Below are 23,949 nucleotides of genomic sequence, written 5' to 3'. Positions count from 1 at the left end.
TATACAGATTATCTTGGAGAGTGTGGACAAAAAACAAAAATGCCTTACTCTTCTGGGGGTGGGAGAATCAGAAGAAAGGGAAGGTGACCACATACTATGGGTTAAGATGCAGAGATCATAAGGTGACTTGTATTTCTTATGGCCAGTAAGGATACAACTTAATGAATCCTTTTTTAAAAAATTTTAATCCTTTACTACACTATAGAAAGACCTTTTAAAATATTGACTTTAATAAATCACAGGGTTTTTTTTTCCCCTATAAACCTTATGAAAAGACCTTTTGAAATACTGGTGGTGGGGTGGGGGGAGTAATAATGCCTTTGTGAGTCTTGAAAACCAAAAATATAAACCCTCAAACCTTCCTTATTTGTATAATATGTGAACTCCCCCTTTTTAAATTCCATAGATACCCCTGGACCACCTTCTGCTCCAAGAGTTGTGGATACCACCAAGACCAGCATTAGTTTGGCATGGACCAAGCCCATGTATGATGGTGGCATTGACATCATAGGATATGTTCTTGAAATGCAAGAGAAAGACACTGATCACTGGTACCGAGTGCATACCAATGCCACAATAAGAAATACTGAATTCACTGTGCCAGAGCTTAAAATGGGCCAGAAATACTCCTTCAGGGTTGCTGCTGTGAATGCGAAGGGTATGAGTGAATACAGCGAGTCAACTGCTGAAATTGAGCCCGTGGAAAGACTAGGTATTTATAATAAAAGCTTTTAGGTGAATTTTTTTCTCATCGCACCTATTCATAAATTAAGTTTTGACATTTGCTTTCCAGAAATACCAGACCTAGAGCTTGCCGATGATTTAAAGAAGACTGTGACCATCAGAGCTGGGGCCTCATTGCGCCTGATGGTGTCTGTATCTGGAAGACCACCCCCCGTCATCACATGGAGCAAGAAGGGCATTGACCTTGCAAACCGGGCCATTATTGACACCACTGACAGCTACTCTTTACTTATTGTGGACAAAGTTAACCGGTACGATGCTGGAAAATACACTATTGAAGCCGAAAATCAATCTGGCAAGAAATCAGCAACAGTCCTTGTTAAAGTATATGGTAAGTATTTGTCTTAAAATTGACTACACTCTGAGTAGATTTCTTAAAAAAAAAAAAAAAAAAATACCCTTTGACCTAGGATTGATCACCTCTCTAGAGAGAAACCATGTTGAATACGTGTTCCTGAAAAACACAAAACAGAATCTACCAACCAATCAGCAAATAAGTTTGAATCTTACATTCTACTTTTTTAGATACTCCTGGTCCCTGTCCTTCAGTGAGAGTTAAAGAAGTATCAAGAGATTCTGTAACCATTACCTGGGAAATTCCCACAATTGATGGTGGAGCTCCTGTCAACAATTACATTATTGAGAAACGTGAAGCTGCCATGAGAGCATTCAAAACAGTAACTACCAAATGCAGCAAGACACTTTACCGAATTTCTGGACTTGTAGAAGGAACCATGTACTATTTCCGAGTGTTGCCGGAAAATATTTATGGCATAGGGGAACCATGTGAAACATCTGATGCAGTTCTGGTCTCAGAAGTACCTCTGGTGCCTACAAAGCTAGAAGTGGTCGATGTCACCAAATCAACTGTCACTCTGGCCTGGGAAAAACCACTCTACGATGGTGGTAGCCGACTCACAGGATATGTCCTTGAGGCCTGCAAAGCTGGCACCGAGAGGTGGATGAAAGTCGTCACCTTAAAACCCACAGTCCTAGAGCACACTGTTATTTCCTTAAACGAAGGTGAACAGTATCTATTTAGAGTAAGGGCACAAAATGAGAAAGGCGTGTCAGAGCCAAGAGAGATCGTCACAGCCGTGACTGTACAAGACCTCAGAGGTATGTACCAAATCACCAAAAACAACCATAACAGTGATGTAAAGAAAACATTCAGAATTCATGATACTTTGTCCTTAGAAATAATGCTTAAAAATTAAGTCCTATTCTCTTTCTCCTAGTGTTGCCAACAATCGATCTTTCTACAATGCCTCAGAAGACCGTTCATGTCCCAGCCGGCAGACCAGTGGAGCTCGTGATACCAATCGCTGGTCGCCCACCTCCTGCTGCTTCCTGGTTCTTTGCTGGTTCGAAACTAAGAGAATCAGAGCGTGTCACGGTTGAAACTCATAGTAAAGTAGCCAAATTAACCATCCGTGAAACCACCATCAGAGATACTGGAGAATATACACTTGAACTGAAGAATGTCACTGGAACTACTTCAGAGACCATTAAAGTTATCATTCTTGGTAAGGATGTGAGTTGGTAAGACACATGTGAGTTGTTGATGTTCAGTCACCCAATTGTGATTTGAAGTGAAAATTAATTTTCCGGATTTCTTTCTCTTTCATAGACAAGCCTGGTCCTCCAACTGGGCCTATTAAGATTGATGAAATTGATGCTACTTCAATTACCATTTCCTGGGAACCACCCAAATTGGATGGTGGCGCTCCATTGAGCGGTTATGTGGTTGAACAGCGTGATGCCCATCGTCCAGGATGGCTGCCAGTGTCTGAATCCGTGACTAGACAGACATTTAAGTTTACCAGACTCACTGAAGGCAATGAGTATGTGTTCCGCGTGGCTGCAACGAACCGCTTCGGGATTGGCTCTTACTTGCAGTCTGAGGTCATAGAATGTCGCAGCAGCATCAGTAAGTGCTTGGACCCTTAAGACTACTATTCTCCCCACCTGATTCTGAAAGTTGACAGAAGGGAATTTGTTTTTACTATGTACTAAGGAAAAAGAGGTCCCAAAATTAACCCTAGGGTCTTTCTAAAGTTTCCTGGAGGTTTTCAACAGCGTTTTTGTTTGTTTGTCTGTTTTAATGAAAAAGAGAAAGGAGAAAAGGAAGGAATGAGGGAGACGGGGGGACTGGCTAGGTTATAGTGAGGAAAAAAATACAGAATACATGCCTAGTAAATGTTTACAAAATTAAAGAAAATGAGGAGCCTCAAGAAAAGTATAAAAATAAAAACTGAAAAAATAGTCACAAGTCTCTTATGCTATTTAAAAGGCTAAGACATACTTACAGAAATGTGTGTGTCTTTACTTTATTCTCATTGCCATAATGTGTTTACCTCTGTCTGACTGCAGGTATTCCAGGACCTCCAGAAACATTACAAATATTTGATGTCTCCCGTGATGGCATGACACTGACTTGGTATCCACCAGAAAACGATGGTGGCTCCCAAGTGACTGGATATATCATAGAGCGCAAAGAAGTGAGAGCAGATCGATGGGTCCGTGTAAATAAAGTACCAGTGACGATGACACGTTACCGTTCCACTGGCCTTATTGAAGGCTTAGAATATGAACACCGTGTCACAGCCATTAATGTGAGAGGGACTGGGAAACCAAGTCGTCCTTCCAAACCCATCGTTGCCATGGATCCAATTGGTAAATACATTGTGTATAGGTCAATTTTGTGAGATATAATTTAAATATAGTAAAATTTATGATGTCACCAAATCAACTGTCACTCTGGCCTGGGAAAAACCACTCTATGATGGTGGTAGCCGACTTCTGAAAAGGTCCTGTTTGTAAGCACCGCCACAGTCAAAATATAGAGTTCTTAAAATATATATATATATAAATATATATATGTATTGGAGAGAGAGAGAGAGAGAGAGGGTGAGTTCATTCTTCCATCAGCTCAGAAAGTTCAGTTGTGGATCCCCTCCCCACTCCAGCCCCTAGCAGCTTTGGGCAAGTAACTTTTTGTATTACCCTCTTGAATCTATTCCCAATTCTTTAAAATGGGACTTATAATACATGCTCTATATCAGTGCTTAGTTCTTTGAATAAGTTACTACTTCTAAAAGCACTTTGAGAGCTGATGATAAATGTAGGGTGGCAGTAGTGATCATAAATAAAGCACATTTAAGACTGAGGAAAAAGCAAGAGCTTTAAGTATTATTAACTGATAAAATGAAGAAAATTTTAACAAAAAACTGTATTCTAATGTTTACACAATTCATTGCATCTTAGGTGGCACAGTTGATTTTCAGCTTGGCAGCAACTTTAACAATATCTAATTGTCTTATTCTTTTTTTTAATTTATTTATTTGACAGAGAGAGATCACAAGTAGGCACAGAGGCAGGCAGAGAGAGAGAGAGAGGAGGAAGCAGGCTCCCTGCTGAGCAGAGAGCCCGATGTGGGACCAGATCCCAGGACCCTGAGATCATGACCTGAGCTGAAAGTAGCGGCTTAACCCACTGAGCCACCCAGGTGCCCTAATTGTCTTATTCTTAACCCCAGCTCCTCCAGGGAAGCCGCAAAACCCAAGAGTTACTGATACAACAAGGACATCAGTCTCCCTGGCCTGGAGTGTTCCAGAAGATGAAGGAGGATCTAAAGTCACAGGTTACTTGATTGAAATGCAAAAAGTAGATCAACACGAATGGACCAAATGTAACACCACCCCAACCAAGATTCGGGAGTATACCCTAACACATCTACCTCAGGGCGCTGAATACAGATTCCGTGTCCTAGCTTGTAATGCTGGTGGGCCTGGGGAGCCTGCTGAAGTACCAGGAACAGTCAAAGTCACCGAAATGCTTGGTAAGAAATATGATCACTTACTTTCTGTGAATAATTGATTTATTTCTTAAGATTTATTTCTTACCATCCCACCCCACTACCTAAGAAATGCTAATTGTAACTGGATCTTTTTTTCCTAGAATATCCTGATTATGAACTTGATGAAAGATACCAAGAAGGTATCTTTGTGAGACAAGGTGGAGTCATCAGACTTACCATACCAATCAAAGGAAAACCATTCCCAATATGTAAATGGACCAAGGAAGGACAAGATGTTAGTAAACGTGCCATGATTGCAACCTCTGAAACACACACTGAGCTTGTAATCAAAGAAGCAGACAGGGATGATTCTGGCACTTATGACCTGGTTCTGGAAAACAAGTGTGGCAAGAAGACTGTCTACATCAAAGTCAGGGTGATAGGAAATCCCAATCCTCCTGAAGGGCCACTTGAATATGACGACATACAAGCTCGCTCTGTAAGGGTCAGCTGGAGACCCCCTGCCGATGATGGTGGTGCTGACATCTTAGGCTATATTCTCGAGAGACGAGAAGTGTCTAAAGCTGCCTGGTATACGATTGATTCCAGAGTCCGAGGTACATCTCTGGTAGTAAAGGGCCTCAAAGAGAATGTGGAATACCATTTCCGTGTTTCAGCTGAAAACCAGTTTGGCATAAGCAAACCCTTGAAATCTGAAGAACCAGTCATACCAAAAACACCACTGAGTAAGTAATCTTCCAACCACAACACTGTAAAAATTCTTATAGTACTCTTTCATTTTGAGATGAAAGCCATCAGCTTACAAGATATGGGACTGTACTCTCAACCCATGTTTTCTACTTCATATCCATAGATCCTCCGGAGCCTCCAAGCAATCCCCCAGAAGTACTCGATGTGACCAAGAGTTCTGTCAGCCTGTCTTGGTCCCGGCCCAAAGACGACGGTGGTTCTCGAGTCACAGGCTATTACATTGAACGCAAGGAGACCTCAACGGACAAGTGGGTCAGGCACAACAAGACTCAGATAACGACCACAATGTACACAGTCACTGGACTTGTTCCCGACGCAGAGTATCAGTTCCGCATCATCGCACAGAATGAGGTTGGCCTAAGCGAGACCAGCCCTGCTTCTGAACCAGTCGTTTGCAAAGATCCCTTTGGTAAGGAGAGAGTCTCTAAAGGGGCTCAAACCAAAGAGGCAAGCCATCTTGGGTCTTTCGCTTTTATGTCAGCAGTAAAACTGATTCCCTTTTCGATTGTTTGAAAATATTTCAGATAAGCCAAGCCAACCTGGAGAACTTGAGATTCTTTCAATATCCAAAGATAGTGTCACTCTACAGTGGGAGAAACCAGAATGTGATGGTGGCAAAGACATCCTTGGATACTGGGTTGAATACAGGCAGTCTGGAGACAGTGCCTGGAAGAAGAGCAATAAGGAGCGCATCAAGGACAGGCAGTTCACAATAGGGGGGTTGCTGGAAGCTACTGAATATGAATTCAGGGTTTTTGCTGAGAATGAGACCGGCCTTAGCAGACCTCGAAGAACTGCTATGTCTATAAAGACTAAGCTAACATGTAAGTAGCCACTAGTTCTCTGCTTTTGACCTACAAACTAAGCAACGTGTTAAGGCTCATTCTTCCTTGATATTAAGTAGATGTACAGAAAACCTTATTGGAGGAGAGCAAGTGTTTGGGAAGCGTGAACTCACTTTGGCATATACATACACAGGAAATAGCTGCCATGTTCTATAGAAGTCATTCCAAGCATGTAACCTCAGTAGATGTTAGGTGCAGTGACCTGAGCACATTCTTAAAGCAATTTCTCTTCCGATGCAATGGTTTGGGATTTCTTTATGCTTCCTAATAAGACTTGAAGGGTCAACAAATGTACCCCACTTCAGTGAACTTAAGTAAGGCAAAGATTCTTTCTATAGATTAATAGAGAGAATTCATAAATTTCCCCAGACCCCTTATAATTTCTGACTGTACACTTGATCTTGGCCAAAAGGCCGAGAAGCGATGGTCTCCCAACTGTAAAGAGGAAAGTCACTTACGTAATAATGTGATGATGTGCTCACTGAATCCCTATTTCCCAAAAGACCCCAGGAAAAGCACTATTAAATTTCTAGATACTCATGTGTAAATCATGGTGTCTAAGAGAGTGTTAGTCAAAAAGGTAAATTCATTCCTGCTATACAAGGGCAGAGGATTATAGATTTAGTAGTAATAATAATGCATTAATATTATCTTTTATATCCTTCAGCCGGAGAGGCTCCAGGAGTACGCAAAGAAATGGAGGATGTTACCACCAAGTTGGGTGAAGCTGCTCAGCTGTCATGCCAGATTGTTGGAAGGCCTCTTCCTGACATTAAATGGTACCGATTTGGAAAGGAGCTGGTACAAAGCCGGAAGTACAAAATGTCTTCAGATGGACGCACACATACGCTAACCGTAATGACAGAGGAACAAGAAGATGAAGGTGTTTATACCTGCGTAGCTACTAATGAGGTTGGAGAAGTAGAAACCAGTAGTAAGCTTCTCCTGCAAGCAACACCACAGTTCCATCCCGGTTACCCACTGAAAGAGAAATATTATGGTGCTGTGGGTTCGACACTTCGACTTCATGTTATGTACATTGGTCGTCCAGTACCTTCCATCACTTGGTTCCATGGCCAGAAACTTCTGCAAAACTCAGAAAACATTACTATTGAAAACACTGAGCACTATACTCATCTTGTCATAAAGAATGTCCAACATAAGACTCATGCTGGGAAATACAAAGTTCAGCTCAGCAATATTTTTGGAACAGTTGATGCCATCCTTGATGTGGAAATACAAGGTATTTTATTTTAGTTTTTAGTGTTTTTTTAACTTTTCAAGAAAAAAAAAAAGATCTCAGGTGACCTACTACAAAAAACCACTATAATTGTATTTTCTCTCAACAGATAAACCAGACAAACCCACAGGACCAATTGTGATAGAAGCTCTGTTGAAGAACTCCGCAGTGATCAGCTGGAAACCACCCGCAGATGATGGAGGCTCCTGGATCACCAACTATGTGGTGGAGAAATGTGAGGCCAAGGAAGGAGCTGAATGGCAATTGGTGTCTTCAGCCATCTCGGTGACAACCTGCAGAATTGTAAACCTCACAGAAAATGCTGGCTATTACTTCCGGGTTTCAGCCCAAAACACTTTCGGCATCAGTGAGCCTCTAGAGGTTGCCTCAGTTGTGATCATTAAGAGTCCTTTTGGTGAGTACAATCTCTACAATCTTCCTACAGCAAAATTCCATCCTTACGCAAAACTCTTACTAATAGAAATAACGTTTGAAAGGAAAAAGCCAAGATTTAGATAAAATACAAGTGCCTTTTATCTCACTTAAACTGAACTTTTGCACATCTACAAGGGCAAATATAAACCCTAGTTCTTCTTTAAAAAACGAACTTTGTGTTTTGGTAAGTTTCTTAGCATAAAGTGACCCATTTCCTTTTTCTGGAATAGCTGTTCTTAGAACTTTGGGTTTGTAAGATAGTCTTTTTAAAAACTAAGCTTTTGGGGTGATTGGGTGGCTCAGTGGGTTAAAGCCTCGGCTTTCAGCTCAGGTCATGATGCCAGGATCCTGGGATCGAGCCCCACATCAGGCCCTCTGCCCGGTGGAGAGCCTGCTTCCCCCCTCTCTCTGCCTGTCTCTCTGCCTACTTGTGATCTCTGTCTGTCAAATGAATAAATAAAATCTTTTAAAAAATTAAATTAAATTTTTAAAAACTAAGCTTTCATAAAGCTGCCTGTTTCGCCTCATGACTCAAATCTCTCTTGTTTCTTTGAAACAGAAAAGCCGAGTGCTCCTGGCAAACCAACTATCACTGCTCTCACAAAAGATTCTTGTGTTGTGGCTTGGAAGCCACCTGCCAGTGATGGAGGTGCAAAGATTAGAAATTACTACCTTGAGAAACGTGAGAAGAAGCAGAATAAATGGATTGCTGTGACAACAGAAGAAATTCGAGAAACCGTCTTTTCAGTGCAAAACCTTATTGAAGGTCTTGAATATGAGTTCCGTGTGAAATGTGAAAATCTAGGTGGGGAGAGTGAATGGAGTGAAATATCAGAACCTGCCATTCCCAAATCTGATGTCCCAATTCAGGCACCACACTTTAAAGAGGAACTGAGAAATCTGAATGTCAGATATCAGAGCAATGCTACTTTGGTCTGCAAAGTAACTGGTCATCCGAAACCTATTGTGAAATGGTACAGACAAGGCAAAGAAATCATTGCAGATGGATTGAAGTACAGGATTCAAGAGTTTAAGGGTGGCTACCACCAGCTCATCATTGCAAGTGTCACAGATGATGATGCCACAGTTTACCAAGTCAGAGCTACCAACCAAGGGGGATCTGTGTCTGGCACCGCCTCCTTAGAAGTAGAAGGTAAAGACCTCAAATCTATAAAAACCAGTCTGATGCTAGATGACATACTGTGAATTAGGAGTGGGGGTGGGGGAGTTGTTGCACTTAAATAGTGTTGAGTATTGCTAAGTTGCATTCTTTCTTCTTTTATTCTGCTACAGTCCCAGCTAAGATACACTTGCCTAAAACTCTTGAAGGCATGGGAGCAGTTCATGCTCTCCGAGGGGAAGTGGTCAGCATCAAGATCCCTTTCAGTGGCAAACCAGACCCTGTGATCACCTGGCAGAAAGGACAAGATCTCATCGACAATAATGGCCACTACCAAGTTATTGTCACAAGATCTTTCACATCACTTGTTTTCCCCAGTGGAGTAGAGAGAAAAGATGCTGGATTCTATGTGGTCTGCGCTAAAAACAGATTTGGAATTGATCAGAAGACTGTTGAACTGGATGTGGCAGATGTTCCTGACCCACCCAGAGGAGTCAAAGTTAGTGACGTCTCACGAGATTCTGTCAACTTAACATGGACTGAGCCAGCTTCTGATGGTGGTAGCAAAATCACCAACTACATTGTTGAAAAGTGTGCAACTACTGCAGAAAGATGGCTCCGTGTAGGACAGGCCCGAGAAACACGTTATACCGTGATCAACTTATTTGGAAAAACAAGCTACCAGTTCCGTGTAATAGCTGAAAATAAATTTGGCCTGAGCAAGCCTTCTGAGCCTTCAGAACCAACCATAACCAAAGAAGATAAGACCAGAGCCATGAATTACGATGAAGAGGTAGATGAAACCAGGGAAGTTTCCATGACTAAAGCATCTCACTCCTCAACTAAGGAACTGTATGAGAAATATATGATTGCTGAGGATCTTGGGCGTGGTCAGTTTGGAATTGTCCACCGTTGTGTCGAAACATCCTCAAAGAAGACTTACATGGCCAAATTTGTTAAAGTCAAGGGGACTGATCAGGTTTTGGTAAAGAAGGAAATTTCCATTCTAAATATCGCCAGGCACAGAAACCTCTTATACCTCCATGAATCATTTGAGAGCATGGAAGAATTAGTTATGATCTTTGAGTTCATATCAGGACTCGACATATTTGAGCGCATTAACACAAGTGCTTTTGAGCTTAATGAAAGAGAAATTGTAAGTTACGTTCGCCAGGTCTGTGAAGCACTTGAGTTCTTACATAGTCATAATATTGGACACTTTGACATTAGACCAGAAAATATCATTTACCAAACAAGAAGGAGCTCCACTATTAAAATCATAGAATTTGGTCAAGCCCGTCAGCTGAAGCCAGGGGACAACTTTAGGCTTCTGTTCACTGCCCCTGAATACTATGCACCTGAAGTCCACCAGCATGACGTTGTCAGTACGGCCACAGACATGTGGTCACTTGGAACACTGGTGTATGTGCTGTTAAGTGGTACCAATCCATTCCTGGCTGAAACTAACCAACAGATAATTGAGAACATCATGAACGCTGAATATACTTTTGAGGAAGAAGCATTCAAAGAGATTAGCCTTGAAGCCATGGATTTTGTTGACCGGCTGTTAGTGAAAGAGAGAAAATCTCGCATGACGGCATCCGAGGCACTCCAGCATCCATGGCTAAAACAGAAGATAGAAAGGGTCAGTACTAAAGTTATCAGAACACTAAAACATCGGCGTTACTACCACACTCTCATCAAGAAAGACCTCAACATGGTTGTGTCGGCGGCACGAATCTCTTGTGGTGGTGCCATTAGATCTCAGAAGGGAGTGAGTATTGCTAAAGTTAAAGTAGCATCCATTGAAATTGGCCCAGTTTCTGGACAGATAATGCATGCAGTTGGCGAGGAAGGAGGATATGCCAAATATGTATGCAAAATTGAAAATTATGATCAGTCTACCCAAGTGACCTGGTACTTTGGAGTCAGACAGCTAGAGAACGGTGAGAAATATGAAATCACCTATGAAGATGGAGTAGCCACCATGTACATCAAAGACATTACCAAATTTGATGATGGCACCTATAGATGCAAAGTAGTCAATGACTACGGTGAAGATAGTTCTTATGCAGAACTATTTGTTAAAGGTGTGAGAGAAACTTATGACTATTACTGCCGTAGAACCATGAAGAAAATTAAGCGCAGAACTGACACGATGAGACTCCTGGAAAGGCCACCAGAATTTACCCTGCCTCTCTATAACAAGACCGCTTATGTGGGTGAAAATGTCCGATTTGGAGTGACTATAACTGTCCACCCAGAGCCTCGTGTAACATGGTATAAATCAGGGCAGAAGATCAAACCAGGTGATGATGATGCGAAGTACACTTTTGAGTCTGACAAGGGTCTTTACCAGTTAACGATCAGCAGTGTGACTACAGATGATGATGCTGAATATATGGTTGTGGCAAGGAACAAATACGGCGAGGACAGCTGTAAAGCAAAACTGACTGTAACCCCACACCCACCACCAACAGATACAACCTTAAGACCCATGTTCAAACGGCTACTGGCAAATGCAGAATGCCAAGAAGGCCAAAGTGTCTGCTTTGAGATCAGAGTGTCTGGCATCCCCCCACCAACATTAAAATGGGAGAAAGATGGCCAGCCACTGTCCCTTGGGCCTAACATTGAAATTATCCACGAAGGCCTGGATTATTATGCTTTGCACATCAGGGACACTTTGCCCGAAGACACGGGTTACTATAGGGTCACAGCCACGAACACAGCTGGATCCACCAGCTGCCAGGCTCACCTCCAAGTGGAACGCTTAAGGTATGTCAAGCAAGAATTCAAGACTAAGGAGGAGCGTGAACGACACGTCCAAAAGCAAATTGACAAAACGCTAAGAATGGCTGAAATTCTTTCTGGAACTGAAACGGTGCCACTGACACAGGTAGCCCAAGAGGCTCTGAGAGAAGCTGCCATCCTTTACAAACCAGCTGTAAGCACCAAGACCGTAAAAGGGGAATTCCGACTTGAGACAGAAGAAAAGAAGGAAGAGAGGAAACTCCGTATGCCTTATGAGGTACCAGAACCACGCAAGTACAAACAGACTACCATAGAAGAAGACCAACGCATTAAGCAATTTGTGCCTATGTCCGACATGAAATGGTACAAAAAGATCCGTGATCAATTTGAAATGCCTGGGAAAATTGACAGAGTTGTACAGAAAAGACCCAAGCGCATCCGCCTTTCAAGATGGGAACAGTTCTATGTGATGCCTCTTCCACGCATTACAGATCAATACAGACCTAAATGGCGTATTCCCAAACTCTCCCAAGATGATCTTGAAATGGTGAGACCAGCCCGCCGCCGCACACCTTCTCCTGATTATGACTTTTATTACAGACCTAGAAGACGTTCTCTTGGCGACATATCGGATGAAGAATTACTCCTTCCCATCGACGACTACTTGGCAATGAAAAGAACAGAGGAAGAGAGGCTGCGTCTTGAAGAAGAGCTTGAATTGGGTTTCTCAGCTTCACCGCCAAGTCGAAGCCCTCCACGTTTTGAGCTTTCCAGTCTGCGTTACACTTCACCACAAGCTCACGTCAAGGTGGAGGAAACCAGAAAAGACTTCAGGTATTCAACCTATCACATCCCCACGAGGGCTGAGACTAGCACGAGTTATGCAGAACTGCGGGAACGGCACGCCCAGGCCTCCTACAGGCAGCCGAAGCAACGGCAGAGGATCATGGCTGAGAAAGAGGACGAAGAGTTGCTCCGCCCAGTGACCACCACCCAGCGCCTCTCGGAATACAGAAGTGAGCTTGACCATATGTCGAAGGAGGAAAAGTCTAGAAAGAAATCAAGGCGACAGAGAGAAGTGACAGAAATAACAGAAATCGAAGAAGAATATGCAATCTCAAAACACGCTCAGAGAGAGGCTTCCTCGAAACATGCTCATAGAGAGGCCTCCTCCTCCTCAGTGTCTAGACTACTGAGGCGGCGGCGTTCCCTGTCTCCAACCTATATCGAGTTAATGAGGCCAGTGTCTGAGCTCATCCGGCCACATCGACCACCAGAGGAGGAATATGAAGACGACACAGAAAGAAGATCCCCTACTCCAGAGAGAACTCGCCCACGTTCCCCCAGTCCCGTGTCTAGTGAGAGATCACTCTCGAGATTTGAGAGGTCTGCAAGATTTGATATCTTTTCCAGGTATGAGTCCATGAAAGCTGCTTTAAAGACTCAGAAGACATCAGAAAGGATGTATGAAGTTCTGAGTCAGCAGCCTTTTACGCTGGACCATGCCCCCCGAATCACACTGAGAATGCGCTCCCACAGGGTACCATGTGGCCAAAATACCCGTTTTATCTTAAATGTTCAGTCTAAGCCAACCGCTGAGGTTAAATGGTACCACAATGGTGTCGAACTCCAGGAAAGCAGTAAGATTCATTACACCAACATGAGTGGGGTATTGACCCTAGAAATTCTGGACTGTCAAGCTGAGGACAGCGGAACATACCGCGCCGTGTGCACCAACTACAAAGGTGAGGCCTCCGACTACGCGACCTTGGATGTAACAGGCGGGGATTACACCACCTACGCTTCCCAGCGCAGAGACGAACAAGTCCCCGCGTCTGTTTTCCCTGAGCTGACAAGAACAGAGGAATACGCGGTCTCGTCGTTCAAGAAAACATCTGAGATGGAAGCGTCTTCCTCGGTCAGGGAGATGAAGTCGCAGATGACCGAGACAAGGGAAAGTCTCTCGGCGTATGAACACCATGCATCCGCGGAAATGAGAAGCGCAGCCATGGAACAAAAGTTGCTGGAAGAAAAAACCACACACAGGAAGATCAAGACGACTTTGGTGGGAGCAAGAATTCTGACAAAGCCAAGGTCCATCACCGTGTATGAAGGCGAATCTGCGAGGTTTTCTTGTGATACTGACGGCGAGCCAGTACCCACTGTGGTCTGGCAGCGTGGGGGCCACATGATAAGTTCTTCTGCTCGCCACCAAGTGACCACCACAAAGTATAAATCTACCTTCGAGATCTCTTCGGTTCAGGCTTCTGATGAGGGCAACTATAGCGTGGTGGTAGAAAACAGTGAAGGGAGGCAAGAAGCTCAGTTCACTCTGACCGTTCAGAAGGCCAGGGTTACTGAAAAGGCTGTGACCTCACCACCGAGAGTCAAATCTCCCGAGCCTCGAGTGAAATCTCCAGAAGCCGCTAAGTCTCCAAAACGAGTAAAATCCCCAGAACTGGTCACTTCTCACCCAAAAGCCGTCTCACCCACAGAGACAAAACCCACACCCACAGAGAAGGTTCAGCAGCTACCGGTCTCTGTCCCACCAAAGATAACTCAGTCTCTGAAAGCAGAAGCTTCTAAAGATACTGTGAAGCTGACCTGCGCAGTCGAAAGTAGTGTATTATGCGCAAAAGAGGTGACCTGGTATAAAGATGGTAAGAAACTGAAGGAAGATGGGCATTTTCAGTTTCATTATTCAGCAGATGGTACCTATGAGCTCAAAATCCATAACCTCACAGAATCTGATAGTGGAGAATACATTTGTGAGATATCTAGTGAAGGTGGAACTTCTAAAACGAACTTCCACTTTATGGGACAAGCCTTTAAGAGTATCCATGAGCAGGTGTCAAAGATATCAGAAACTAAGAAAGTGGCTCAGAAAACTGCTGAGTCAACAGAAACCAAGAAAACCGAACCAAAAGTACCTGAGCCAATTTCCTCAAAACCAGCCATCGTTACTGGGCTGCAGGATACAACTGCTTCCTCAGACAGCGTGGCTAAGTTTGCAGTTAAAGCTACGGGAGAACCCCGGCCCACCGTCATCTGGACAAAGGATGGAAAGGTAAACCATGATAAATGTCTCTCAATTTTATCTCTTAAAAATCTCACCCCTTCTTCCCAAAAAAAATGTTTACACTTCACTTTTTAAAACTCAAATCACTTGCATTCTATAGGCTGTTACACAAGGAAGTAAATACAAACTCTCTGAAGACAAAGGAGTTTTCTTCTTAGAAGTTCATAAGACTGATACATCTGACAGTGGGCTTTATACTTGCACAGTAACAAATTCAGCTGGATCTGTGTCCTCTAGCTGCAAATTAACTATAAAAGGTAGGTTGGCTTTTGTTTTTACGAGTATTTTTCAGAAAACGATAGCGGGAGGTTTTCCAAACATTCTCCCTTACAAATACACACATTAAAGTATTAAAACTGTTTTCCAAATTCTAGAATACCATTAGTACACAAATAGAGAAATATAAGTATCTTTTTTTTTTTAAGATTTTATTTATTTATTTGACAGAGAGAAATCACAAGTAGATGGAGAGGCAGGCAGAGAGAGAGAGAGGGAAGCAGGGTCCCTGCTGAGCAGAGAGCCCGATGCGGGACTCGATCCCAGGACCCTGAGATCATGACCTGAGCTGAAGGCAGCAGCTTAACCTACTGAGCCACCCAGGCACCCCTATAAGTATCTTTTAAAGGCATAATATTAGCATAAAAAGCATTTGATAAGTGCCAAATTATATGTGGTGGTATATAAGATTCCAAGAGGTCGCTGCTGTTCCCAGGAACACTTAGGAATGAAGTCAGGTGAATATACAAAGTGTTACTGCTTCCATAAACCTTCACTCTTGCTAATTTTCCCAAGCAGTGAAGTTAGTAAAAGAGCTATATTACTTTTCCAATTAAAATTAGGTTGCTTTCAGTCTTCTAAAATGTAATTCAGTTTTTTAATCAAAATTTCCTAAATCCACATGTATCCTGAATATCTCAACTATTCAAGTCTTTTTTTTCAAGTCATAGGAATCGTCTTCAATTTAAAGAATTATTATACTGATCTCAAAAGTCACGTATGACAACTTTCCAAGACTAGGACTAAGAAAGAACTCAGTATTACCTACACTGCATACAAAAGGCAACATCCCTTTCTTTGAGTCTTATTTATTTGCTTGCAGAATCTACAAAAGAGTAAAAAGGGTGGGGCCTCTTTCCAATTTCATTTGCCTTACAGAGTTTTCTTTTTTAGCTGTAAAAGACACTGAGACACAGAAAGTATCTACACAAAAGACCTCTGAAATTACGTCACAAAAGAAGGCAGTTGTCCAAGAGGAAATCTCCCAAAAAGCCCTAATTTCCAAAGAAAAGAAATTAGCAGAGATGAAATCTCAAGAGAAGGCAGTTGTCCAAGAGGAAATTTCCCAAAAAGCCCTAATTTCTGAAGAAAAGAAATTAGCAGAGGTGAAATCTCAAGAGAAGGCAGTTGTCCAAGAAGAAATTTCCCAAAAATCCCTAATTTCTGAAGAAATGAAAAAATCAGAGGTGAAATCTCAAGAAAAGTTAGCCCTCAAGGAGGAATCTTCAAAGGTTCAGATATCTGAAAAAGTCAAGAAATCAGAAGCAACCTCTCTGGAAAAATCCATTGTCCATGAGGAAATCACCAAAACATCACAGGCATCGGAAGAAATTAGAACGCATGCAGAGATTAAAGCATTTTCTACTCACATGAGCATAACCGATGGTCAGAAGGTGACCCTAAAAGCCAACATTGCTGGTGCTACTGATGTCAAATGGGTACTAAATGGCATAGAGCTTGCTAACTCCGACGAGTACAGATACGGTGTCTCGGGCAGCGATCAGACCCTAACCATCAAGCAGGTCGGTCACAAAGATGAAGGCATCCTCACCTGCATTGGCAAAACCAGCCAAGGGATCATCAAATGTCAGTACGATCTGACCCTGAGCAAAGAACTCTCTGATGCTCCAGCCTTCATCTCACAGCCCAGATCTCAAAATATTAATGAAGGACAAAATGTTGTCTTTTCTTGTGAAATCAGTGGTGAGCCATCCCCAGAAATCGAATGGTTTAAAAACAACCTGCCGGTAAGTTTAATCATGAGTATATCATTGAAGAAAATTTTAAAAGGCCAAATCTGTTCCTCAAGAGCTCAAAGAAACACTTCTTCCCCCTCCTTACATTTTAGATTTCTGTTTCTTCAAAAATCAGTGTAAGTCGCTCCAAAAATGTATATTCTCTTGAAATCCGAAATGCGTCAATAAGTGACAGTGGGAAGTACACAGTCAAGGCCAAAAATTTCCGTGGCCAGTGTTCAGCTACTGCTTCCTTAACAGTCCTTCGTAAGTATATCTTTCCCATTTTCCTCACTTGCTTAAGGCCTTTATGTATTTTTTCCCCTTTGTCTTCTGAGCACAGCCAACTCTGAGAAGCCTCATTAAATTCCGAGTGTAAGCAGCACAGACCCCCCCATGGGAATTCATCCTAATGGTCAAATTTTCTTTTCAGCTAAACAGATACGTGAACAAACTAACTTTTGAAGCCAAGCTAACAAGTCCCCTATTATATTTATTTTCAGAATGCACAAAATCTCTGTGATTTTCTATATGACTAATCATTTTTCTCCTAGTTATTCTAGCCCCTGCATGTAATGTAATGATAGAAATCGAAAGATTTGTTTCTTGGAGACATTGAGCTAGCTCTTGACAAATGTATGTATCTGCTTATGCCTTCTCAGCAAATTGTTTGGGTTACGTTTTGTGTGTGTGTGCGTGTGTGTGTAAGTTTTCCATTTCTGCAAGTCAATGTCGATGTCCCCAATTAACCAGATGTCATTGATGTTCACTGTGTATCTGCTATGCTCCACAGCTCTAGTTGAAGAACCTCCCAGAGAGGTAGTATTGAGGACAAGTGGCGACACAAGCTTGCAAGGAAGCTTCTCGTCTCAGTCAATGCAAATGTCTGCCTCTAAGCAAGAGGCCTCCTTCAGCAGTTTCAGCAGCAGCAGCGCTAGCAGCATGACTGAAATGAAATTTGCAAGCATGTCTGCCCAAAGCATGTCCTCCATGCAAGAGTCCTTTGTAGAAATGAGTTCCAGCAGTTTTATGGGAAAATCTAGTATGACACAACTGGAAAGCTCAACTAGTAGAATGCTTAAAGCAGGCGTAAGAGGTGAGCAATATAAATTACTGGTAGAGGCAGATAAGCCTAGTAGCACAGTAGAGTCTTTAGTTCATATAATTTAGTAGAAAGCAAATCATGTTTTCATGATCCTAAAACATTTTTGTTGTTGTCCCATAAAGGAATCCCACCTAAAATTGAAGCTCTCCCCTCTGACATCAGCATTGATGAGGGGAAAGTTTTAACAGTAGCCTGTGCTTTTACTGGTGAGCCCACCCCGGAAATAGTATGGTCCCGTGGCGGAAGAAAAATTCAAAACCAAGAACAACATGGGAGATTCCACATTGAAAACACAGATGACCTGACGACTCTGATCATCATGGACGTACAGAAACAAGATGGTGGACTTTATACTCTGAGCTTAGGGAACGAATTTGGATCTGACTCTGCCACTGTGAATATAAATATTCGATCCATGTAAGAGGGCCTGTGCTCCTCATATTCATGCTCATTCTTAACCTTCCACAAATGATCCACATGGACTAATCTTTCTGATCTGTAAATATTCCAAAAGAAAAAGTAGTTTTGTGTCAACCTAAATGAGTCAAAGTTCAAAATCAGACATTTCAATCTTTCATAATTGTTGACCTAAGAATATTACACATTTTCTAGTGACATGTACATACTGTATATAGCCGGATTAACGGTTATAAAGTTTTGTACCATTTATATTATGACATTTTACAGTGTAACTTTTGAAACTAACCGTTGGTAGGAGAAAGTTTCCTACGGAACGAATACCCTGCTCAACACTTAATCAATCTTTGTGCCTCAACGTAATGTTGATGTCTAAGCATGCCTCAGTGGGTTGAGAAATTCCCCACTGAAGAAGTCCTATCCACCTAAGAGATGATGCCATGCACGTAACTGGACATGTGCACCGATACTTGTTGAATCAGAAATGTAAGGCATTGGTGATGTTTGCATTTACCCTCCTGTAAGCAGCACTTTAACGTCTTACATTTTCTCTGATGATGTCACATTCTAAATTGTCATGACTTAAATATTACCAGAGCAGAGTGTAACGGCCAACACTCTGTTCGCTCCTTCTACACTGTCTCTGACCATAGAGAGTGCGGGGATAGCTTGGAAAAGTAACATCGCCTGGCCATCCCTTCATTTCACCAAGCTATTCCAGTATTCCTATGCCAGAGCAGTGTCAATTCTTGGAGGTTCTGGGGGTGCAGCCAACGCCTTCGTGTGGTAGTCTAAATTTAAATTTAAACCTGAGAAACTGGGGCAACTAAGCGATGAGCCACAGCAAAAAGAAAAAAAAGAACAACAATAAAATAAAGCTGTCGTTAAATTAAAAACAACTACACCATTACTAACTGCCCAAAATGCCAATTTGATGTAGTTCCTTTCATGCAGGTATAAATTCAATTGTTAGTTACAATTGTTGGACCTCCTTGAGAAATAGTAACAACAAAATAAAGCAAGCTATCTGCACCTCAAAATGTGTGGTTTGGTGTTTTTTGTGTGTGGGTGTGAAATTCTGGGGTCGGGTAGTATGACTTCACCAATCACATAAATGAGGACAGATTAGAGTAAATCAAGTTCAAAATGGCCCATATCAACAGGTTTTTTAAAGCAAGTATTTTGATTATTGTGTTGAATATATTCAACAATTTCTTAAAAGCACAGATTTTATTCTCATGGATAAATTCATCCTCAAAACCTAACAAAAAAATCCCCCAAAATAACAGCTTGAATCGTTTAAACTTATCAAGAGTATTTTTATGGGGACTGATTTTATGGGGACTGATAAGTTTAAACTTATCAAGAGTATTTTTATGGGGACTAAATCCATCAAAAACACTGAACATCTACATTTCACAGTATTTTTTGTTAGACACCCTTGAGAACAACACAGAGAGGAGCAAGGTTAGTAGACCCTATCCTTGAAGGAATGCAGTGGAGACAGTGACAGCCAGTGGCTGCAGGAGGGCCCACCGAGGACAGGGAAATAACCTCCCAAAGAGGGACACCTGTTGGCCAGAGCAGTCCCTGCAGGCCGGGGCGCTTAAGGAACCACCACTCAAGAAACCCTGTGGGTTCACTTACCTTGGGGGACCCGGGCGTTACCAACAGCATCTATGACACCATGTAACCATTTGAAATGCCTATTCTTACCTTAAAATGAGAGGCAGAACTTGCTGGGTGATTCCTGGGGTGGATTCCCAGCCCCAACATGCTAATATTCTCACATGTCCCATCGGCTACTGATAACTGTCCAAGCTCAGGAGAGCTCTAAAGTTCAAAGGGCTTCACACTCCCTGCAGTTACAGCTCCCAGGCCTTGGAGCCAGTCTGCGTAGGGGAGAGATGGGAGGGGTGACCGATGGCTTAGCTCGCCAGAGGCAACGTCTGACCTCTATTTAAGCCTTATGAGAAGCCTGTGGCCTAGGCCAGCAGCACGGGATGTCCATGTGAACGTTTCACCTGCCTTCAATAGTAGCTGATGACGTAGATGAACCTCGGCAGGGGTGGGGGGTTGGGGAGTGGGGCAGGGTTGTAAATCGCAAACAGTTGGCAAAATAACAAATTAAATTGGCAGTCTCTATGGAGACTGATTTAAGAATCCTGTTTTATGCTTGTGCTCCAAAAAGAGAAATTAGATTTTGTTTACTCTTTTGAAAACTTCAGAGAAAAGTCCAGTTTCCTTGTAATAGGAGAAAAGATTGCTAGTTTAAAAAGGATTTATTTTTTTAAAGGATTTATTTTTTAAAGATTTTATTTATTTGACAGATCACAAGTAGGCAGAGAGGGAGTCAGAGAGAGAAAGAGGAGGAAGCAGGCTCCCTGCTGAGCAGAGAGCCTGGATGAGGGCTCGATCTTAGGACTCTGAGATCATGACCTGAGCCGAAGACAGAGGCCTTAACCCATAGAGCCACCCAGGCACCCTGATAATAAGGATTTTAAAAATAGATGGGCCCATCGTTTTTAGTCTATGCTTATAAATAGTGAAAGCTTGCAACTCAACTTTGTGCCTCTGGTATCTCTGGATTGCTATTTCCTGAACTTTTTCCCTCTGGATATTCTCAGTTGCTGTGAAAAAAGTGTTCCACAACCAAATGAACTCGAGACGTCGGTTATTGCAAGGACTTGATGCAGGACTTCTCAGAGTCTTTGATGAGCTAAATGTGTTGTGATTTTCCAGGACGTGATATAATGCTCCCCAAAGTTAATTCATTGATAACAGAAAGAAAAGTTTTCATCAGTGGAATATGCAGGGTGAACCAGGCTACAGCAGGTGGAAACATGCAAGGTGTAAACATGCCTACATCTTCGCAGGAGGAACTGGCTATCTCTTAAGAAATGAAATTAAGTGCCATGGTTTAAAAAAAAAATCTAAAGTGTTTGAAAGCACACTGCCGGAACACTTGATTCAGTCAAAGAAATGCTGGACAATCAGGTTAGAGGGAGTTCCTTGTCAAAGCTTCCACCTGAATTAGGGAGGAGATAATGAGAAGCAGGGTGGGACTTTCCAGGCGGAGGACTTTTGCACCTACAGAGGCCTGGGGCAAGGGAGAAAACCCTGCTTTCAAAAAAAAAAAGTGGCAAGAACAGTGAGGCTGGTACAATAGCCTCTGGAGGGCTAAGGGCAAGAGGCGGGGTCGCATTATAAAAGGCCTCATAAACCACATTACAGTTTGGGCTTTTCCCTAAGAGGTAAAGAAACGTGAAAGAGATTTAAGCAGTTACTTGATTTTAGTTTTACAAAAAGTCTTTAGCTAGTCTGAAATAGCTATGATGATTATTTGTCATTCTAAAACAAGAGCTGATTCCCTCCTGGGGGACTCATTCATGGGAAGACCTTTAGCTACCACCAAATCTCTAGCCCCTAACTGGCCCTATAATTTAATTATACCCCTGGGGCTTTAGAACCTTCCTGGAAAGGCCTTTCTTAAGGTTGTCTGTGTTAGGGTCCGTGATCAAAGGAACGAGACTGATACAAAGCGAAGGTCAAGCAAAGCTTTATTTCGCGCCAAGCATCATGAATCACACTGACCGGTCAGGGCTTTCTTTTATAAAAGATGACAACTTTGACCCCGGCGAGCCTACTCCCAACGAGGTTGCTGACATCTAGGTCGTTTCTCACTGTGTCACTGCTGAGGGTCCTGGAGTGCGGGGCAGGGCCGCTGGCATCTCAGGGACCGCTGACAACTGGACCGCAGAGGTCTCAGGACCGCAGCCGTCGAGGGACCGCTGACAACTGGACCGCAGATGTCTCAGGACCGCAGCCGTGGAGGGACCGCTGACAACTGGACCGCAGAGGTCTCAGGACCGCAGGCGTCGAGGGACCGCTGACAACTGGACCGCAGAGGTCTCAGGACCGCAGGCTTTGAGGGACCGCTGACAACTGGACTGCTGGGCCGCCGCTGGAGGCTGGAGGCTGCAGGTGGCGGCGCTCGGGGCCGCCACCGGAGGCTGGACCCCCAAACGCGGTTATAGCTCTTACAAGAGCTGTTACAGCTCTTCTATACACCGTTGACTCCCCTGCTCTCCTGCGACTTCCACCGCTCTCCGCTCCACTTCACCGCTCTCCGCCGATTTCACCGCTCTTCGCACCGCTCTCCGCACCACTCTCCGCGGACTCGGCTCCACCGCTCACCGCTCCACTTTACCGCTCTCCGCGGACTTCACCGCTCTCCTGCAGCAGCCCCGGCTCTCCTGCAGCAGCCCCCCTTTGACAGCCTGGCAGAGTAACCTTTATGGGGGTGGTTAAGCCCCGCCCCTACACAGGTGGCCAATTGAATTCCAATTTTCCCAGTGGATATACATACGGCTTACTGATTGGATGACTCCACTCAGTCTGCCCCACCCTTACAGTCTGGGGTCTTAGGAATACAATGATAAAGTCAGACTGGCCCATTCTGGGTACACAAGAGGTAGGGGAAAGAAGGAACCCGTGGAGCTGAGAGAGGGCCCCTTACAGCCCACAGCCCACAGCCTTCTCAGTGACAATGACTGTGGCAGTGGTGCTAACGGTGGGGGCGTTGGGGGGGTGTGGGTAAAGTAGTCCAGGCCAGCAGGCCAGCTTCCCTAAGGTTGCCATGTGGGACTGTGGCTCCTAGAGATGACCCCCACTCACTCCTACTCCGTTTTTGTTTTTTTTATTATTATTATTAACATATAATGTATTATTTGCCCCAGGGATACAGGTCTGTGGCTTCAGGCTTACACATTTCACAGCACTCACCTACCCTGGTTTCTCTTCAGATCGCATAAATCTTGTGTCTTCTACTATGTTTTAAGAAAAGGTAGGAAGCGAGTAAGGGGAGAGAGCACACCAGTGCTTTCCAGTCTGTCAGGAATCCTGTGGAAAAGACAGCAAGTCCTGAAAATCGGGATTTCAAACCTGAAACTCATGCTTATCCTCATATCTTTAGGGGTCCGTGAACATACTGAGATTATGCCTATGTATATTGTTGGGCGGGCAGAAAGAAAGGGCTACTTAAGATGGCGAAAGTTCGAGCCAGGAAACCTGAGCTCGAAACAGGAGAACAAAGACCCAAGCAGGAATCTGAAAACCCTCCCACCCCGGGCTCCCGTGGACCAATGGAGACCCTGACAAGCGGGAGTCTTGAGACCCCCCGCTCCGGGCTCCAGTGGGCCAATGGGACCCCTACGAGCAGGCGAAATATCCAAATAAGGGAAACTTGCCAAAAGACCTCTGAACTCCCCCTCGAGACCCCCTTAAAAGCCCCCTTCTCCCTGCCTCTGGCGCGACTTCCCCCACTCTGCTTTCCAGAGTTGCGAAACCTCACCCGAGGGTGCCCTCCTCCCATGGCAGTTTTCCTGCCTCCCCTTCTCCTGAGCCCTGAGACTATGCCGGAGAGTGCCTTTAATAAATCTTGCCTTGTGCCTACCACTCCTGGTGTATTTATCTCACGGGAAAAACTTTACATATATTTTTTAGGGATTGTGACTCCTTAGCTCTCATTTTACTTTTAAGGATGTCAATGATTCGAAAAGCTTAAAAACTACCGCCTTACGTGTTTCAAAGGGAGCAGCTGCCAAGACAGCTGAGAAATACCCACAC

General features: G+C 43.5%; 1 protein-coding gene across 5 annotated transcripts in view; it reads left to right on the top strand.

Moving 5' to 3' along the window:
* The window catches only part of TTN (titin), a 274,456-nt gene extending 255,140 nt beyond the window's left edge, over positions 1–19,316 (top strand). For all 5 annotated transcript variants that reach the window (XM_044242432.1, XM_044242430.1, XM_044242431.1 and 2 more), the window contains 20 exons: positions 407–712; positions 794–1,075; positions 1,270–1,863; positions 1,983–2,270; positions 2,375–2,674; positions 3,118–3,420; positions 4,283–4,585; positions 4,705–5,289; positions 5,418–5,723; positions 5,839–6,138; positions 6,827–7,402; positions 7,509–7,814; positions 8,394–8,987; positions 9,128–14,775; positions 14,888–15,044; positions 15,958–16,025; positions 16,188–16,811; positions 16,913–17,066; positions 17,593–17,895; positions 18,027–19,316. In XM_044242432.1, the coding sequence (XP_044098367.1) occupies positions 407–712; positions 794–1,075; positions 1,270–1,863; positions 1,983–2,270; positions 2,375–2,674; positions 3,118–3,420; positions 4,283–4,585; positions 4,705–5,289; positions 5,418–5,723; positions 5,839–6,138; positions 6,827–7,402; positions 7,509–7,814; positions 8,394–8,987; positions 9,128–14,775; positions 14,888–15,044; positions 15,958–16,025; positions 16,188–16,811; positions 16,913–17,066; positions 17,593–17,895; positions 18,027–18,325 (12,296 nt within the window). In that variant the 3' untranslated portion in view covers positions 18,326–19,316. The remainder of the gene's footprint in view (positions 1–406; positions 713–793; positions 1,076–1,269; positions 1,864–1,982; positions 2,271–2,374; positions 2,675–3,117; positions 3,421–4,282; positions 4,586–4,704; positions 5,290–5,417; positions 5,724–5,838; positions 6,139–6,826; positions 7,403–7,508; positions 7,815–8,393; positions 8,988–9,127; positions 14,776–14,887; positions 15,045–15,957; positions 16,026–16,187; positions 16,812–16,912; positions 17,067–17,592; positions 17,896–18,026) is intronic.
* Positions 19,317–23,949: the final 4,633 nt, after the last annotated feature.

Source organism: Neovison vison, chromosome 3 (assembly GCF_020171115.1).
Source record: "Neovison vison isolate M4711 chromosome 3, ASM_NN_V1, whole genome shotgun sequence".
In the NCBI taxonomy this organism is placed as follows: Eukaryota; Metazoa; Chordata; class Mammalia; order Carnivora; family Mustelidae; genus Neogale; species Neogale vison.
Note: the sequence above shows the minus strand (reverse complement) of the source record. Positions and strands in the feature narration are given on the sequence as shown.